The sequence below is a fragment of the Schistocerca americana genome, chromosome 1 (genome assembly GCF_021461395.2).
Source record: "Schistocerca americana isolate TAMUIC-IGC-003095 chromosome 1, iqSchAmer2.1, whole genome shotgun sequence".
NCBI lineage: Eukaryota > Metazoa > Arthropoda > Insecta > Orthoptera > Acrididae > Schistocerca > Schistocerca americana.
In genome coordinates this window covers 647,685,542-647,700,387 of record NC_060119.1, presented here as the reverse complement: position 1 = coordinate 647,700,387, position 14,846 = coordinate 647,685,542, and the positions used below count along the sequence as shown (strand labels likewise).

The window sequence follows — 14,846 nt, the reverse complement described above, 5'->3', positions numbered from 1 at the left end:
AAAATTACAGTGTGTTTTGTTGGTATTAGTATCTGCCTAAAAAGGTTATATGTATTCTAAATGTATGCTATGTATTGATTGCCCAAATTTTGGTAATACAAGAAGGAATAAAATAAAGAATTGTTTTACATCAATTTTGTCTTCACTTCCTTTCTTGTTTACCATGTAGTCTGTGGTAGTATTTTTAATTTTCATCATCTTCACTGGCAAGCTTACTGTTACTTTTTTTTAATCCATTCCTTATATTTTCAGTCGAGACTCTTCCACTGGCCCAGCATAAGATATTTACGAATTGTTTAGTAAGGGCATGGTCTTTTTGTAAAAGACACTCCCTTAAAAAGTTACAACATCCATTATTTGTAGTTGTGAGGTCATGCCACCATAAATTACTATGTCTGTCTTTGAAAACAGATTCTTAATGTCGTGGGTCAGATGTCCCCTGAGAGAATCTAGCACCGCAATTTTCGTTCTGTTAAAGAAAAAGCCTGGTATTCTGTTGTCCAAACAACTGTCACTAATCTAGTGTGAGGAAGCTTCCTTTGTTCTGCTGACACCCCAGTTTTATTCTTATTCTGGCCTTTTCACTTCCTGAGCTTTGTATAGGAACACTTTTAATGCCCTTCACCTCAACAGTACAGTTCTGATACTTTATTGTGGCTGTTGCCCACAATGTAACAAATCATAACTTGGTCTGCCCAAACAGAGAGGAACGAGCTTTCCTGCCCACACAGGGCTGGCAGTCTTCATACATGTTGTGTTTTCCTAGGAAAGCTGAACTGACTGAATGTTGGTTATGGTGGTATTAGAATTGTACTCGAATCTCATAATGAACCAGGATTAGTATCTTCATTGATTGCAAAAAGAAAAAAACTATGAGTAAAACAGAAATATCATAATGTTTGTTGAAGTTTGCAGTGTCGTAAATGTGGTGGTTTTGGCCTATCATCTACCCATGTCTTAAGCAACCATAGATCAAAACACCCTCCATCTAAACCTTCCACAGTCAAGTTTCAGCACAACATTTGATAGCATATCCAAATAAACTACCAGGCTTTTGATGATGGGTGTGCTGACATGGCGGAGAAAATAACTGTGCAGTTTTCTTGGTTTTATTATATGATGCTGGTAGTTTCCTGTCAAATACCATGGGAAGTCACTGAGATAAGAGTTCTGCATTGTAATGTAAGCCCCTTCCTCATCGCCATCCTCATGTACATGCCAATACTTGGAATCTTGTGATGAATGCAATTGGAAAATTTATCCTCAACACCTCCACTCAGATAACTTCTCAATTAACTGATAAGTCTTCATTGTGTTTGTTTAGTGCGTATTGCGTAACCTACTGCACCAATTCATGAAATCATTCTTGCGTTGCCACTGACTGTTTGTTTGGTGTGTAGAATTGGGCATTCCATTTATTCTTCACCCAATACCACCTTCACATTTGTTTGTGACCTATTCTTCATGAATCACCATCAACTTAGAATTAGTGTCATATTGTTTGCGTGAACCAACTTTCGCCAGTCTTGAAATACAAAGGTGCTGTAGAGCAATAGTTTGTGTCATCAAAGCTCATCTTTAGTTGGTTGTGCCGCATTTCACGTATTTTGTGTGAACGTATTTTTGTTAGCATTTGTTTGTATCTTGTAGAAACTTATACTGTTGCTGAGTATTTGCCCAGTTTGAAATGGACTGACACTAAAACAAAAATTGGATGCAGGTGAACAAAGGTTCAAGGACGATAGATGTTCACTGAAGCCAAGGTACATAGTATACATTTCCATGGTTAGCAGCATGACAAAATTTGCCCACATGCCATTCCCCTTCTAAATTATTCAAAGTAAATCTGCTTTGAAAGAAAATCTCATCTCGTAGGGTAAATGTGGTATAAGCGGTACTTGGTGTACTTTAACTATTTTAGATTGAAAGGTAAACACTATAATTCTCTGTATTAAAACCTTTCTAAACAAGTTCTTACTATGACTGCCCTTTTCACAAATTTGGTCTGCATGCACTCATACAAAACATCCGCATGGCATATCACTATTAAATGTTTGTATTTGCTTATCAACCAATAAGTTTAGATAATTAAATTTTTGTCTTTTCTTTGCCTTTCTTCTATTCTGTCTTTGCTCCATGCTCCCCTATACTGTCTTCATAATCTTGTTTCATCCCTCTTCAGCATTTGTAATTACCTAGTAGTCAGTCTTGTTATTGCCAATTTGGCAAAATTTGTGGTTCCAAATGCTAGTGGCCATGTGACTGCCGGCACATGATAATTAAAATGTTTTGTTTTATAATAGGTGGGTGAGTGGCAGCAGTGGCACTACAGGTGTCGTAGCACGAGGCTCAAGTCTAAGTGTACCAGCATCATTATATGACCAGCAAGGTGTTTCACAAGCAGCAGCTTCATCTGTGGCCATGAGCAGTGGAGGCCCTTACGGCGGCAGTGAGCGTTTCGATACCTACAAGCAGTCAATGGGATCTATGCGTAAATATTAAGTGTATGACAAGATTTGGACATTAATATTATTCTAAGTCAAGTGTTAAAAAGTGAGTTCTGAATACGTGGTGGAAAACCACTGAAGAGTTTTCAGTGTAGCTTCTATAAAAATGACAGATCCACTTACTTGTAGGGGAAGTATAATGCTTTACACATTCCTTTTAGCATTTTCTTAGTTCAGGATAAATTCTGGAAAGGTTGTTTAAAAAAAATTTTCATACACTTTGCTGTGAAGCATATTTATATATGTCCTGTATACAGTCACTACTTTCCAGTTATATATTTCTCCCCAGTTGTTTATGGGGCAAAGTCATTACACACATCACTTGTATTTGACAATTAGTGCAAAAACTAATGCTGTAATGTTTGAGTCATAACAATGGTTGTTATGTTGAAAACACTTTTGTAAAATTCCTGAACTGTTTTAATATATTTTGTAATCCTGAATAAAAGTGTGTAAACGTACTTCAAGTGAGCATGTACAAGATTTGCTTGAAAAGATCTTCCTAGTATGTACCAAAAATGTAGAAACATTTTTAAAAAGTCAAGTGACAGGTGTAATTATGAGTCAAGTTTCACCCAAAACAGTTCTTTATTTTTAGTCCCATCTTTTTCTTAAGCTTAAATCTAAATTTTATTTGAATAAACTGTGACTAGGCTACATCAGAATAACGAAAGCATTTTGTATTCGTACAAATTGATTGAGTCTCTAGTATCAGAATATCCAATACCACAGTCACAGCATTTTATAATCAGATAGCTTGCTTAAAAGTTAAACATTTCTGCATTCTAAGAAAGGATAGTAAGATGAGTACTGCACAAAACTGATAATTGAAGACCTTTCCTCAGTTGAAAATACATAAGCAACAACTTCGTCAAAATTGATATGCAAATAAAATTTGAAGTAACATTGTTGAACCAAGTCCTAGGTCATGAATGAGTGGAGGCTCTGAATTGAAGGTGGCTGTACCAGAGACCGAGAAAACAGTGGACTTGTACTGGTAGCATATACTGCTGTGTAGATTCCCCTTCCCAATGATTTCCACATTAACCTGTCCCACAACAGAGGCCAGATTGCATTTGCTATTGTACCATAATGTGCATTATGGAGAAGCCATAAGAAAGCTGAGATACAGTATGCAAAAAAGATACTGTTTCTAATTAAGACAATCCCACCCATGCCACATTTCAGTGAAGAATTTTCTAGTTGTGCCCAAAGAAAAATAACCTGGTTTTTATGTTGCACTCAAATATCTTGTGGAGGGAGATTCCCCAGAAACATGTATCCAAGCTTGCTTTGATTTCATGCTGTTACTGCAGCACAGTGGATTTCAAAATTAGTGTGTACATTACTGTAATATTAACTCTGCAGTATTAAGTTCATTTCAGAGCGTTCAAGTGTAGAATCATTTTTAATGGATTTCGTTAGGGTGTGCAGAACAACATTTGATACAGTAACAAATACGTAGCTTCAGTGACTTAAGCCTGAAAAGTTTTCTGTCTTATTTACCCTGTTCTTACACAACATTATGAAAAGCTTCTGCTTTTGGGTGGAAAGAAATTAATTCTTCCTCACTCTGGTATGATAATAATTCAAATTAGGTTCTGTGAGCATTTACTTTCTTGTTATAGAACTTAATGCAGCTGTAAGAGTATTCTTATTCATGCTTCTTTTCATCTGTAACTAGCGTCCCATCCACACGAGTTTTGTCTACTGGATATAGCCTGAAAATAAGACATTTTAATTATATATATATGAGCTAGAGAAAAGCTCCAGTGAAATCTATATTTCATAATGGACAAATAAGTTTATATTGGGTGTTTAGTGAAGTAAATAGAAAAATTAAAGAAAGGTATTCACTACACTTCGTATTTAAGATTATACCATGGTGCACAAATAACATTAAAAACAGAAGACATACTATCTTAATAAATTTATATCAATCAAGGAGTACACCAGGGCTGTAATGTCTCCATCATAGTTACTTAGATGAAAGCAGCAGCAGACGACAGATTGTATTTAAGTACTCTAAAATCCAAAGAACATTATCACGAAAAAAACATGGTTGTTACCCTCAAACACACTCTCTCTCTCTCTCTCTCTGTGTGTGTGTCTGAAAGAAGCACCTGTAGTATGTATGTTCATTCTTACGCCAAATCATAAATTACATCAGACACAAAACGAAAAAACAATTCTTATATAAGATAAGAGTTTAATGATTGCGAAGTTGATTACAGGACTAATGTTTCCTGCTCTACAGGTGACATATCAGCACAATCAGTTAGTCTTTTCCAATACTGCCCCATAGGGCACTCCAGACTGCTACTTGCCAAGTGACCCTAATACACATTTTCTGTGTATGCATAAGACAATTGCCTACCAGAGTTCAAACTGCCTGTATTGTAAATGCTTAGGTGATGGTCATAACTATCATCAACAGATTAGCTGACACACACTGCTCACCAACGAAGAGCAATTACAGACATTCTTATTTTTCAGTTTTGTATTTACAGCAGAGATGAACTTAAAAGGTCAAAGTTTAAAACTAGAAGTACTTGATGTAAATATAGAAGAAAACCAACATCTTCATAATGTGGTATGGATTGTTTGGGGATGTGGGCAGAAGTTTCAACTGAATATCTTTGTTTGCCTTTACTACTGTTAGCTTTTCTCCCCTCTTTGCTTTTGAAGAACTAAAATTAGGCCCATTTATAAAGTGCCTTTCTCACTGTAAAGGTTATAGCGAAACATCAGGAATGGACGCTCTAACACATGCCTTAAGAGCTAGGAGCACTTGTTCATCTTTGCTACTGAACAAGATATCATTGCACTTGCAGTCTACTTTTTTAAGGCCAATTTTTTTCTTGTTATTGTGAAAAGCAAAGAGCTTGCAGTAGAAAATATTTTTTTTTTTTTTTTTCACAGTATCAAAGATGAAAAGGTGCTCATAGCTCTTAAGGCAAGCATTTTAGAGCCCATATTTACGACGACTTTTTCCTTCTTGTTAAATGAAGAATCCATTCCTCAAGTTTGCCATTTAGTTTTGAAATGCCCTGTATACCCATTGCTCCCAAACTTTTAGAGACATTATCCCAGGATGCAGAATCAGTTAATTACACCCCTCACCCAACACACACGTCATAGAATTTTCTTTGAATATTTTTATTTTTAAATGATGAAAGAATGATATTTAGGTTTTGTAGGTGTTTTGTTAGACCACAAACTAATGAGTCAGTGAGGCAATTTGTGCTTGTTTATTTCTAACAACTTTTTTTTAATAGAATGATGAAGCAATTCTCAGTGCACTGAGAGTGCTGCATACAAGTCCTTCTCGGAAAAGAAAGCTAACTACGAACATTACAAAACATATTTCCTTCACCTACACCCCCATTTAAAATCATGTGCTGATGATGATGATGATGATGATGATGATATAGTAATAGAGGAGTGTATTATTCATTACATAGTTACTGTGTTGGGCTGTCATTTATGTTTTGTTAAGTAAATAACAGAGCAATTTCTTGTGCAGTGTGGGAACTATCTACAACTCTTGAGAAGGCGTTTTAATGAGATATTCAAGCATATGTGATGTATGTCTCTTAATTTTACTGTCCTAAATACATGGTACACAGTATCTATGTAATGAATGGACTATGTATGGAAGATGATGGTCTCACGCCGTAACCTTTGCCGCACTGTTACGAGTTAATGTCAGGAAGGAATTTCAGAAAGAATGTAATTTTTGGTGACTTATGTTCTCAGTACTATAGTCATACTAAATAGAGATAGTAATGATATTTTAAAAATAATTTAGTTTCATGAAAGAACCACAACTGAATCATTTTGTTGTAACCCCTTAGAAAATTTCATTTTATCTGGGTTGGGAACAACTGATATATACAATGTGGCTTTTACTACTACTGCTGTCATTATTCACCTTGCTTACCATTAAGCATATATGGAAAAATTAGTTGAATTTCTGCCCTCTTGTCTCTAAGAATTCAAAATAGTGAATAAAGATTGCACTGTACTTCGTGCTCTAGGTATAACTTTCAGGCGAATTAGTGTTGGCTAGTTGGAAGAATGAGCCTATCAATTTCTGGAGTTGACTGGAAAATGTGCAGCAGACTATTTGAATATCTCAATCCAAATTCAGGCCCAGTATCTGAACTACAATCCACCTGCACTAAGATTTTCTAAGAGCACTGCACTTTGATATATTGGCTGCCATTTCTAAACTAACTTTTTCATAGTTCCCAAGTGACTTAATAACATTATACACAATGTTATATTTTATTAGTATCCTTTGACAGCAGTGGCACCAGCTGTGAACTATGGTGGGAATTCCTTTTATTTTTAACATATTTTGGTGCTGTTGAGTAATAGTGTTTCTTAAGAAGTACATTAAATCAAATTTTACTCATTTTTGTGATGCAGGGTTATGCATTTCTGAATATTAGTGAATTAAAGATATTTAGAAAACCATGTGGTGCCTTACCATCTTTGATATAAATACACGAGGAAGACGATATCATCTCTGAAACAGGCAACTCGATGAGCTGTTGGCATCGTTATGATAAATGCAAATAGGTCATCAATAAATGTGTTGAATGCCTGAGGAGAAAAAGAGTTTTAGTTGATTGTAGCTTACCATGTTGACACCATCAATTTTTTTTTTTTTTTTTTTTTTTTTCCGGTGAGACTACAGAACATACCTTGTACATGAAGGCTCTCCATGGCAGGTGTGCAACGGATTTCAGTTTATAATTAACAAACAACTGAGGCAGCATAAATAGAAATCCAAAGACGTACACACCATTCACAAGACTATGAATACTCCAGGAATACCAACTGAAATAAATTAACAAGTAATTATTTGCTGATAAAACCAGATTTACAATGAGAACAAAGCACTCCGTTTCAGCCACTGTTAATGTTAACAATTTTTGGGCCTCTATGACAATTGTAATGTTTTCTGCTAACCCTCTTTGATGTGTCTCTTTGTTAGCTTCCCATTAGAAGTGGAAAGGAAGAGTCATATAGTTTAACACCCATCTATATCATTAACGATTGAATACAACCTCAAAGTGACATTTGTGTGAATTTTGACTGCCAAATGAATGAAACTACTTAACAGTGGCACTGTTGTGCACATTTTGCATAGGCTCAATCTGCCACTTGTCTATAAAGTGTACATTGTGTGAAATTAAATATACAGACCAGAGGCAAGGATTCTTAAAATATAATTCAAGGAGCATAAATGTGCCATCAGACTGAACGTCTTTGACAGATCAGAAGTAACCTTCCATGTTCATTATGTTTAACACCCACCAACTGATCTGAATCCAAGTATCACTTGCACTTCAACAAGGGAAGAAACTCAACCTGTTCTAAAAATGGGAAATATTTCTGCATAATAACATGAGCAAAAATATTTTATATTATCAAGTCACGAGTGGCTCAGGTGTTTCCTTTAGAAGCATTGCAAGGATACAACAATAAACTCACTCACACCTTGAAAATTTAAGAATAAGTGCAATACAGGAACAAAAAGGTGACTTTGCTAAACCGGTCATTCAATTACCACCTGCAGACAGGATTGATGTACAAAACCCACCCTTCTGGAATATGCACATGAGTGTTAGCGACTTAATTTTTACATCACAGCTGACTCTTGACATGAGTGCATTAGAAATCCTACTCACATGACCCACTAAACATGAGATGCAGGATGATTGTGCCAGACAATGGAAGAAGGATGTTTGAGAGTTGGCTCTCAAGATGTGTCGTGTGATTTCTGATAGTATCAAGAATTTTAAGTGGTTGCACCATGTTTTATAGTTTCATAATGTGCCCACTAGTAGGCAGATGGGAGTACAGGCCAACAGGTTGACCCTTTCATGCCAGCACCATGATTGTTGCGTCATGCACTGAACGAGCGCCAGTCTGCCGTGCCCACTGTAAGGCGCATTTTCGTGCTCCCCACGGCACTACTCTGCCCTGCTTTCACACTCTTAATGCTATCTCAATTATTGGACTTGATACTGTATATTTATACAAATCACACATATTGGATATTGTCTGTGTCTGTGCACCAGGTATGTTAATGGAACAGCTGGAGTAGCACGTGTACCTGATGTAGAAGCAGCTACAAAATGTGTTTCATGTTCATCGTCAGATTCAGATGATTATTCGCTTTCATCTTTAAAGTCACTACCCAGTATGAAAGAGCTTCCTTCACAGTATAGCACCTATCTGCCACGTCACTTCTAGTAGAAACTGAGGTTAACAACACGTCACTTCAGATTAGAAAGAAGGCGGGAAATGAACAGTGCAACTCAATCGAAACAAACGCTTTGAAACTGAATGGAACTGCATCTAGTGACTGTTGTTAACTACAAACTTTGAACAAAGCCATTAGATGGTGCATAGGTCAAGCTTCCATACAAGCCGAGCGTAGTGAAGCGGAGAAATACGACGCAATGTGGAACTGCTACAGCAGTCCACCGGCTGGGTGGCACATTCGCTCCCGACTTCTACAGAAGTTCACCGTAGTGAAAGGGTTAATGGTCAAAATAGATCCATATACTGAACTACAATGTATGGGGGGAACTATTATTGATTTTATCTAGATAAAGTTCTAAAAATAGAAGTTGCAGTAAGTTGCCTTTGCCAGTAGTCTTAAAATACAGAGAGGGTTGCGAGTGTTAAAAATCAGCCAATAGGAGGAAAGGTGAGAAATCAAGTCAGTTAGTTCATGTAATCTTTGCTTTCAGAGGGAGCTAGATATTGCAAAGAGTGAAGCTTATATCTGCCTGCATGCATATGAGCATTGCTTCCAACATGATATTAAGTTGTACTTTTGCACTAAAGGTGAGGAAAAACATGGAAATCCTATCTGACGCTCTTTTTGGGTCAGCTTGACTCTTATAATAAGCTTGGTAGTTACAATAAATGATTGAAAGTATTGTAGGGATGGGAATATCATTTTTTTTTTTTGTACCATCTGTCGAATGGGGTCAGGCAGGCGAATTCATTGTAACTGGTTACCATATCTGCCTTTATCTCTGGTCTATTAATTGTGTGTCTCTGTGTGTTTTTTTAGCTTGGGTTGGAAAGAATCGAGCAAGAACCTTACGGCCACTGTTCACACCTCCCACCATCTGTTGGCTATCATTACTGTGCCAGGCTACAAAAATATGAGTAGTTGAACCAGTGGTGGGGAGGGGACATATCAGTTGAGTGGAGCTCCATCCTCTTTGGGGAAGTGCCAAAATCCCCTGGGGCAAATAGAGAGAGGGGAGGGGGATTGGGGAAGTTTGCTTCCTCGTATGAAGTGATAAACTCAAATCTCACAAAATACAGGTGGAAAGGTGTATGAAGAAAGAAAAACAACACTTACACAGGTGAGCTTATGCATTGGGATCTCCTGGTCAGTCCCAACATACATGATTCCACTTCTTGCCAGAAATTATAGTTCCTCCAAGCTCACACCAATCATTTTTGTCTTAACTTGCAGTGAAGTAAATGAAATGTGTTTGCAGTTGTGAATACGAACAACAACTATTAGCTGTATAATGAAAATTTATGCTGGGCTAGGACTCGAACCTGGATTTCCTTCTCATCATGAGCTGTGTACATCTACATCAATACTCTGCAATCCACCTTAAAGCACTAGCCATTTTCTTCCTGGTTCCACTTGCAAATAGAATGAGAGAAAAAATGACGGTCTATATGCCTATGTATGAGCCCTAATTTATTTTATCTTATTTTCATAGTCCTCGTTCACAATGTATGTTGGAGACTACAGAATCATTCTGCAGTCAATTTCAAATCAGTCTAGATTTTCTCAATAGCATTCCTTGAAAAGAATGTCACCTTCCCTCCAGAGAATCTCCTTTGAGTTTCTAAAGCATCTCCGTAACACTTGCATGTCGTTCAAACCTATCGGGAACAAATCTAGCAACCCATCTCTGAATTGCACCAACGTCTTCTTTTAATCTGGCCTGGTACAGATCCCGTGCACTAGCATCCTATATGCCGCTGCCTCAGAGAAATCACACTTTCCTAAAATTCTTCCAGTAAGCTGAAGTTGACCATTTGCCTTTCCTGCCACAATCCTCAAACGTGCTTTCTATTTCATATAATTTTGTAACAGTGCACCCAGATATTTAAACATGACTGTGTCAATGAGGACACTATTAATGATGTATCAAAACATTATGGATTTGTTTTTCCTACTCATCCACATGATTTTACATTTTTCTACTTTTATCACACCAACTAGAAATTTTGTCTGCATCATCTTGTATACTCCTACAGTCACTCAACTTTGCGCGCGCGCGCGCGCGCACACACACACACACACACACACACACACACACACACACACACACACAATGACTCCATAGCCATCCCAATCTATACTCAGCATGTAGTCACCTCCAACTACTAGTATTGCATGATCTGGGTATTTACATGCTACTGACCATAAATCTTCTTTAAATGACTAGAAGAGTCGTAACAGAATTGGGTGGCCAGTAAAAACATCCAGCAATTAACTTAGCTTTACCTACACCTGTCATACATGACCGGATGACTTCACTCAACTTTGACCTCACAGGACACAATTTTGTCAACTGCAATGAACATTACCCCTTCTATGTCCTCTAATGTGTCTTTCTGATACATGTTCCATCACTCGCTGAGTATCTTGGAGCTTTCCACTTCAGGTCCCACAAGGATACTCTGAGCATGAGAACGTTCCAAATTTTCTCAACAGTGTTTCTTGAAAAGTACATCACCTTTCCTCCAGGGATTATCACTTGAGTTCCCGAAGCATCTCCGTAATACTTAGGTGTTATTCGAACCTATCAGTAACAACTCTCATCACCTGCCTCTGATTTGCTTCGATATCTTCCTTCTATCCGACATGGAATGGATCCCAAACTCTCAAGCAGTACTCAAGAACAGGTCGCACCAGCATCCTATATCCCGTCTCCTTTACAAATGAACCACACTTTCCTAGAATTCTCCCAATAAACCGAAGTCGGCAATTTGCCTACCCTACCACAGTTTTCACATGTCATTTCACCTTGTATCAGTTTGCAACGTACTGTGTCTAGCCAGAACTCTAGTAATACCGTATTCGAATGTTAAAGGTTTGTTCTTCCCACTCATCTGCATTAACTTACATTTTTCCACATTTAGGGATAGCTGTCATTCATCACACCAACAGGAAATATTGACAAAGTCATCTTGTATCTTCCTACAGTCACTCACTGACACCATCAGTAAACAACAGCAGATTGCTACCCATCCTGTCCGCCAAATCATTTATGTATATAGAGAACAACATCAGTCTTATACACTTCTCTGGGGCGCTCCTAACGACACCCTTGTCTCTGATGAATACCCCCCATCAAGGACAACATACTGGGATATGTTAATTAAGAAGTCTTCAACTCACTCATATCTGTGAACTTATTCCATATGCTTGTACCTTCATTAACAGACTGCAAAGGGGCACCGTGTCAAATGCTTTCTGGAAATCCAGAAATATGGAATCAGCCTGTTGCCTTTCATCCATAGCCCTCAGAATATCATGCGAGAAAAGGGCAAGCTGAGTTTCGCACAAGCAATGCTTTCTAAAACCATGCTGATTAATGGACATAAGCTTCATAGTCTCAAGAACATTTATTATATTCGGACTGAGAATATGTTCAAGGATTCTGCAGCAAACAGAAGTTAGGGATATTGGTCTGTAATTTCGCGGGTTCATTCTTTTACCTTTCTTATATACTGGAGTCACCTGTGCTTTTTTGCAGTCCCTTGGGACTTTGTGCTTGGGTGAGAGATCCGTGATAAACGATGCAAGGTAGGTAAGGGGGCCAGTGCCACAGGGTACTCTTTGAAAAATAGAACTGGGATTCCATCCCGACCTGGTGCTTTATTTGTTTTCAAATATCTCTGTTGTTTCTCTACACCCAGTATGCTTATTTCTATGTCGCCCATATAGGAGTCTGCCCGATGGTCACATGATGGTATGTCTGTACAGTTTTCTTGTGAACAGTTTCTTGAACGTGAAATTTAAAACATCGGCTTTCATTTTGCTATCTTCAACTGCCACACCAGACTGGTCAACAAGGAACTGAATGGAAGCCTTAGACCCTTTTAGTGATTTTTACATACGACCAGAATTTTCTCGTGTTCTCTGCCAGATCTTTTCACAGATACATCTTAACCATTGCTTGTCATTTGTGCATCCCCTGCTTCCTCAGCATCCGCCATATTTTGTTATTAAACCGTTGTGGGTCTTTTATATCCTTTATCCACTTACTAGGCACGTAGCTCTCCAACCATGATTTACAATCTGCTTAAACTTCACCCGTAATTCCTCTACATCCATCTTATTACAACTAAGTGATGCCAATTCATTGTCTAAGTGAGACGTTAATAACTGCTTATCTGCTCTATGTAGCAGAAACACTCTCCTAGCCTTCTTGACAGGTTTATTAACTTTCATAATCATAGTTGCTGTAATGACATCATAATCGCTAATTCCTGCTTCCATACTGACATTGTTGATACGGTCCAGCTTATTTGTAGCTACAAGGTCTAAGATATTTCCATTGCATGCAGGCTGCCGAGCTAGCTGCTCAAAATATTTCACATGACAATCTGTATGTACGCCTCTGCAATGAATCCATAGACATCACAGCCTATACTCGGTAGGTTAAAGTAGCCTCCAATTAGTATTGCATGTTCTGGGTATTTACGCAATATTTCTTTGAATGGCTCTTAGAACAGTCACAGCAGAATTGGGTAGCCAGTAAAATTAACTTAGTTTCACCTACACCTGTTCTATGCGACAAGATGACTTCACTGTCACACTCAACTCTGACCTCAATAGAGAGAATAATTTTGTCAAGTGCAATGAACACTCCCACTCCTATGGCCTCTAATCTGTCTTTCTGATATACGTTCCATGACTCACTAAATATCTCAAAGGTTTCCACTTTGGCCTGCAGCCAGCTCTTGGTCCCAAGAATAATTTGAGCATGAAAACTTTCCTGGAGGGCAGTAAATTCAGGAACTTTTATTACAGAAACTGCGATAGTCTACTGATAAAATTGTGATGCTGTTTGACTTCCCGTGCTGCATATCAACTGACGAGTGTTCATCAGAGCACGTCAAGCTACTGTGTAGCCTAAAAAACCCTCATATGCACTCCACAAGTAGTCTCCTATGCGAGTAGCCACTTCCTTTGTGTAGTGCACCCCTGACCTATCAAAGGGAGTCCTAAAAATGCCCACATGAAATTGCAGATCTAAAAATCTGCAGTCAAAACCGTCACAGAGTCAACGAAGCCTTTGGTTGAGACCCTCCACTTGGCTCCAAACCAAAGGACACTGATCAACTCTGGGAGCAATGCTGCAAATTATGAGCAGTCGTCACCACCCCTGCCAGCCGCCTATTCGAACTCAGGATCGCCTCAGAACCCATGTGACAGGCATCATTGGTGCCAATGTGAGCAACAACTTGCAGACAACTGCACCCTGCAAGCTCGATTGCCATAGGAAAGGCTACCTCCACATCTTGGATGAGCTCATTCTGTAGAGGTGTTTCAAATGAGAGCTCGAGCCCAACCATTTAGTTATCAGAGCACGTCTCGTGGGCAGTCCCAAACTTCCAAAGGAACAGGCACTGTGGCAGCTACAGCCGTTTTGTAAGCTAATGCATGTGAGATGGAAAAACAATCCTGTAGTAATGTTCGAATTCAGTATTAGTTCCGTTCTGCTTGACACTGTCACATCAATTAAATATCTAGTCATAATGTTGCAAAGCGATATGAAATGGAAGGAAGGCAAACGGCTGACTTTGGTTTATTGAAAGGGAATGTGTACCTCACTTATAAAGGAGATCCTGAATACAACAGTTGTGCTACTCATTCTTGAGTACTGCTAGAGCGTTTAGGATCCCCATTAGGTCGAATTAAAGGGATAAACAAGAGCATGTGATACCAACTGTCATATTTAACTGACGAATCAGCTCTAGTGTGAGATGCTACACAATTTCTAAATGGCAACCAATAACATTACTCAATGTCATGACACAAAAATATGAACATCAAATAAATGATCGTACAAATTGTTAATTGTAAATATTGAAGCATACATGACAAACACAAAAAAGGGGCTTTGGGTGGAGGCAAACTAAAATAATAACAACAAAATCATGATAATAGTAAAACATTCAAAACATAACAACCAGAGAAATATGATACATTAGTTAAAGAGAGAGAGCGAAATAGTGAAACTAAAGAAAGCTGGTGTCACAAAA

At 38.1% G+C, this 14,846-nt stretch overlaps 2 protein-coding genes across 3 annotated transcripts in view; one reads left to right on the top strand and one right to left on the bottom strand.

Annotated features, from left to right (window-relative positions):
* The window catches only part of LOC124607891 (scaffold attachment factor B2-like), a 211,848-nt gene extending 208,880 nt beyond the window's left edge, over positions 1–2,968 (top strand). For both annotated transcript variants that reach the window (XM_047139942.1, XM_047139941.1), the window contains exon 17: positions 2,304–2,968. In XM_047139942.1, the coding sequence (XP_046995898.1) occupies positions 2,304–2,502 (199 nt within the window). In that variant the 3' untranslated portion in view covers positions 2,503–2,968. The remainder of the gene's footprint in view (positions 1–2,303) is intronic.
* LOC124607917 (cleft lip and palate transmembrane protein 1-like protein) overlaps positions 2,746–14,846 on the bottom strand; it is a 161,191-nt gene continuing 149,090 nt past the window's right edge. Inside the window, exons 9-11 of the mRNA XM_047139943.1 lie at positions 7,220–7,355; positions 7,003–7,118; positions 2,746–4,228 (exon numbers count right to left, since the gene is read on the bottom strand). Of these exons, the coding sequence (XP_046995899.1) occupies positions 4,162–4,228; positions 7,003–7,118; positions 7,220–7,355 (319 nt within the window). The 3' untranslated portion in view covers positions 2,746–4,161. The remainder of the gene's footprint in view (positions 4,229–7,002; positions 7,119–7,219; positions 7,356–14,846) is intronic.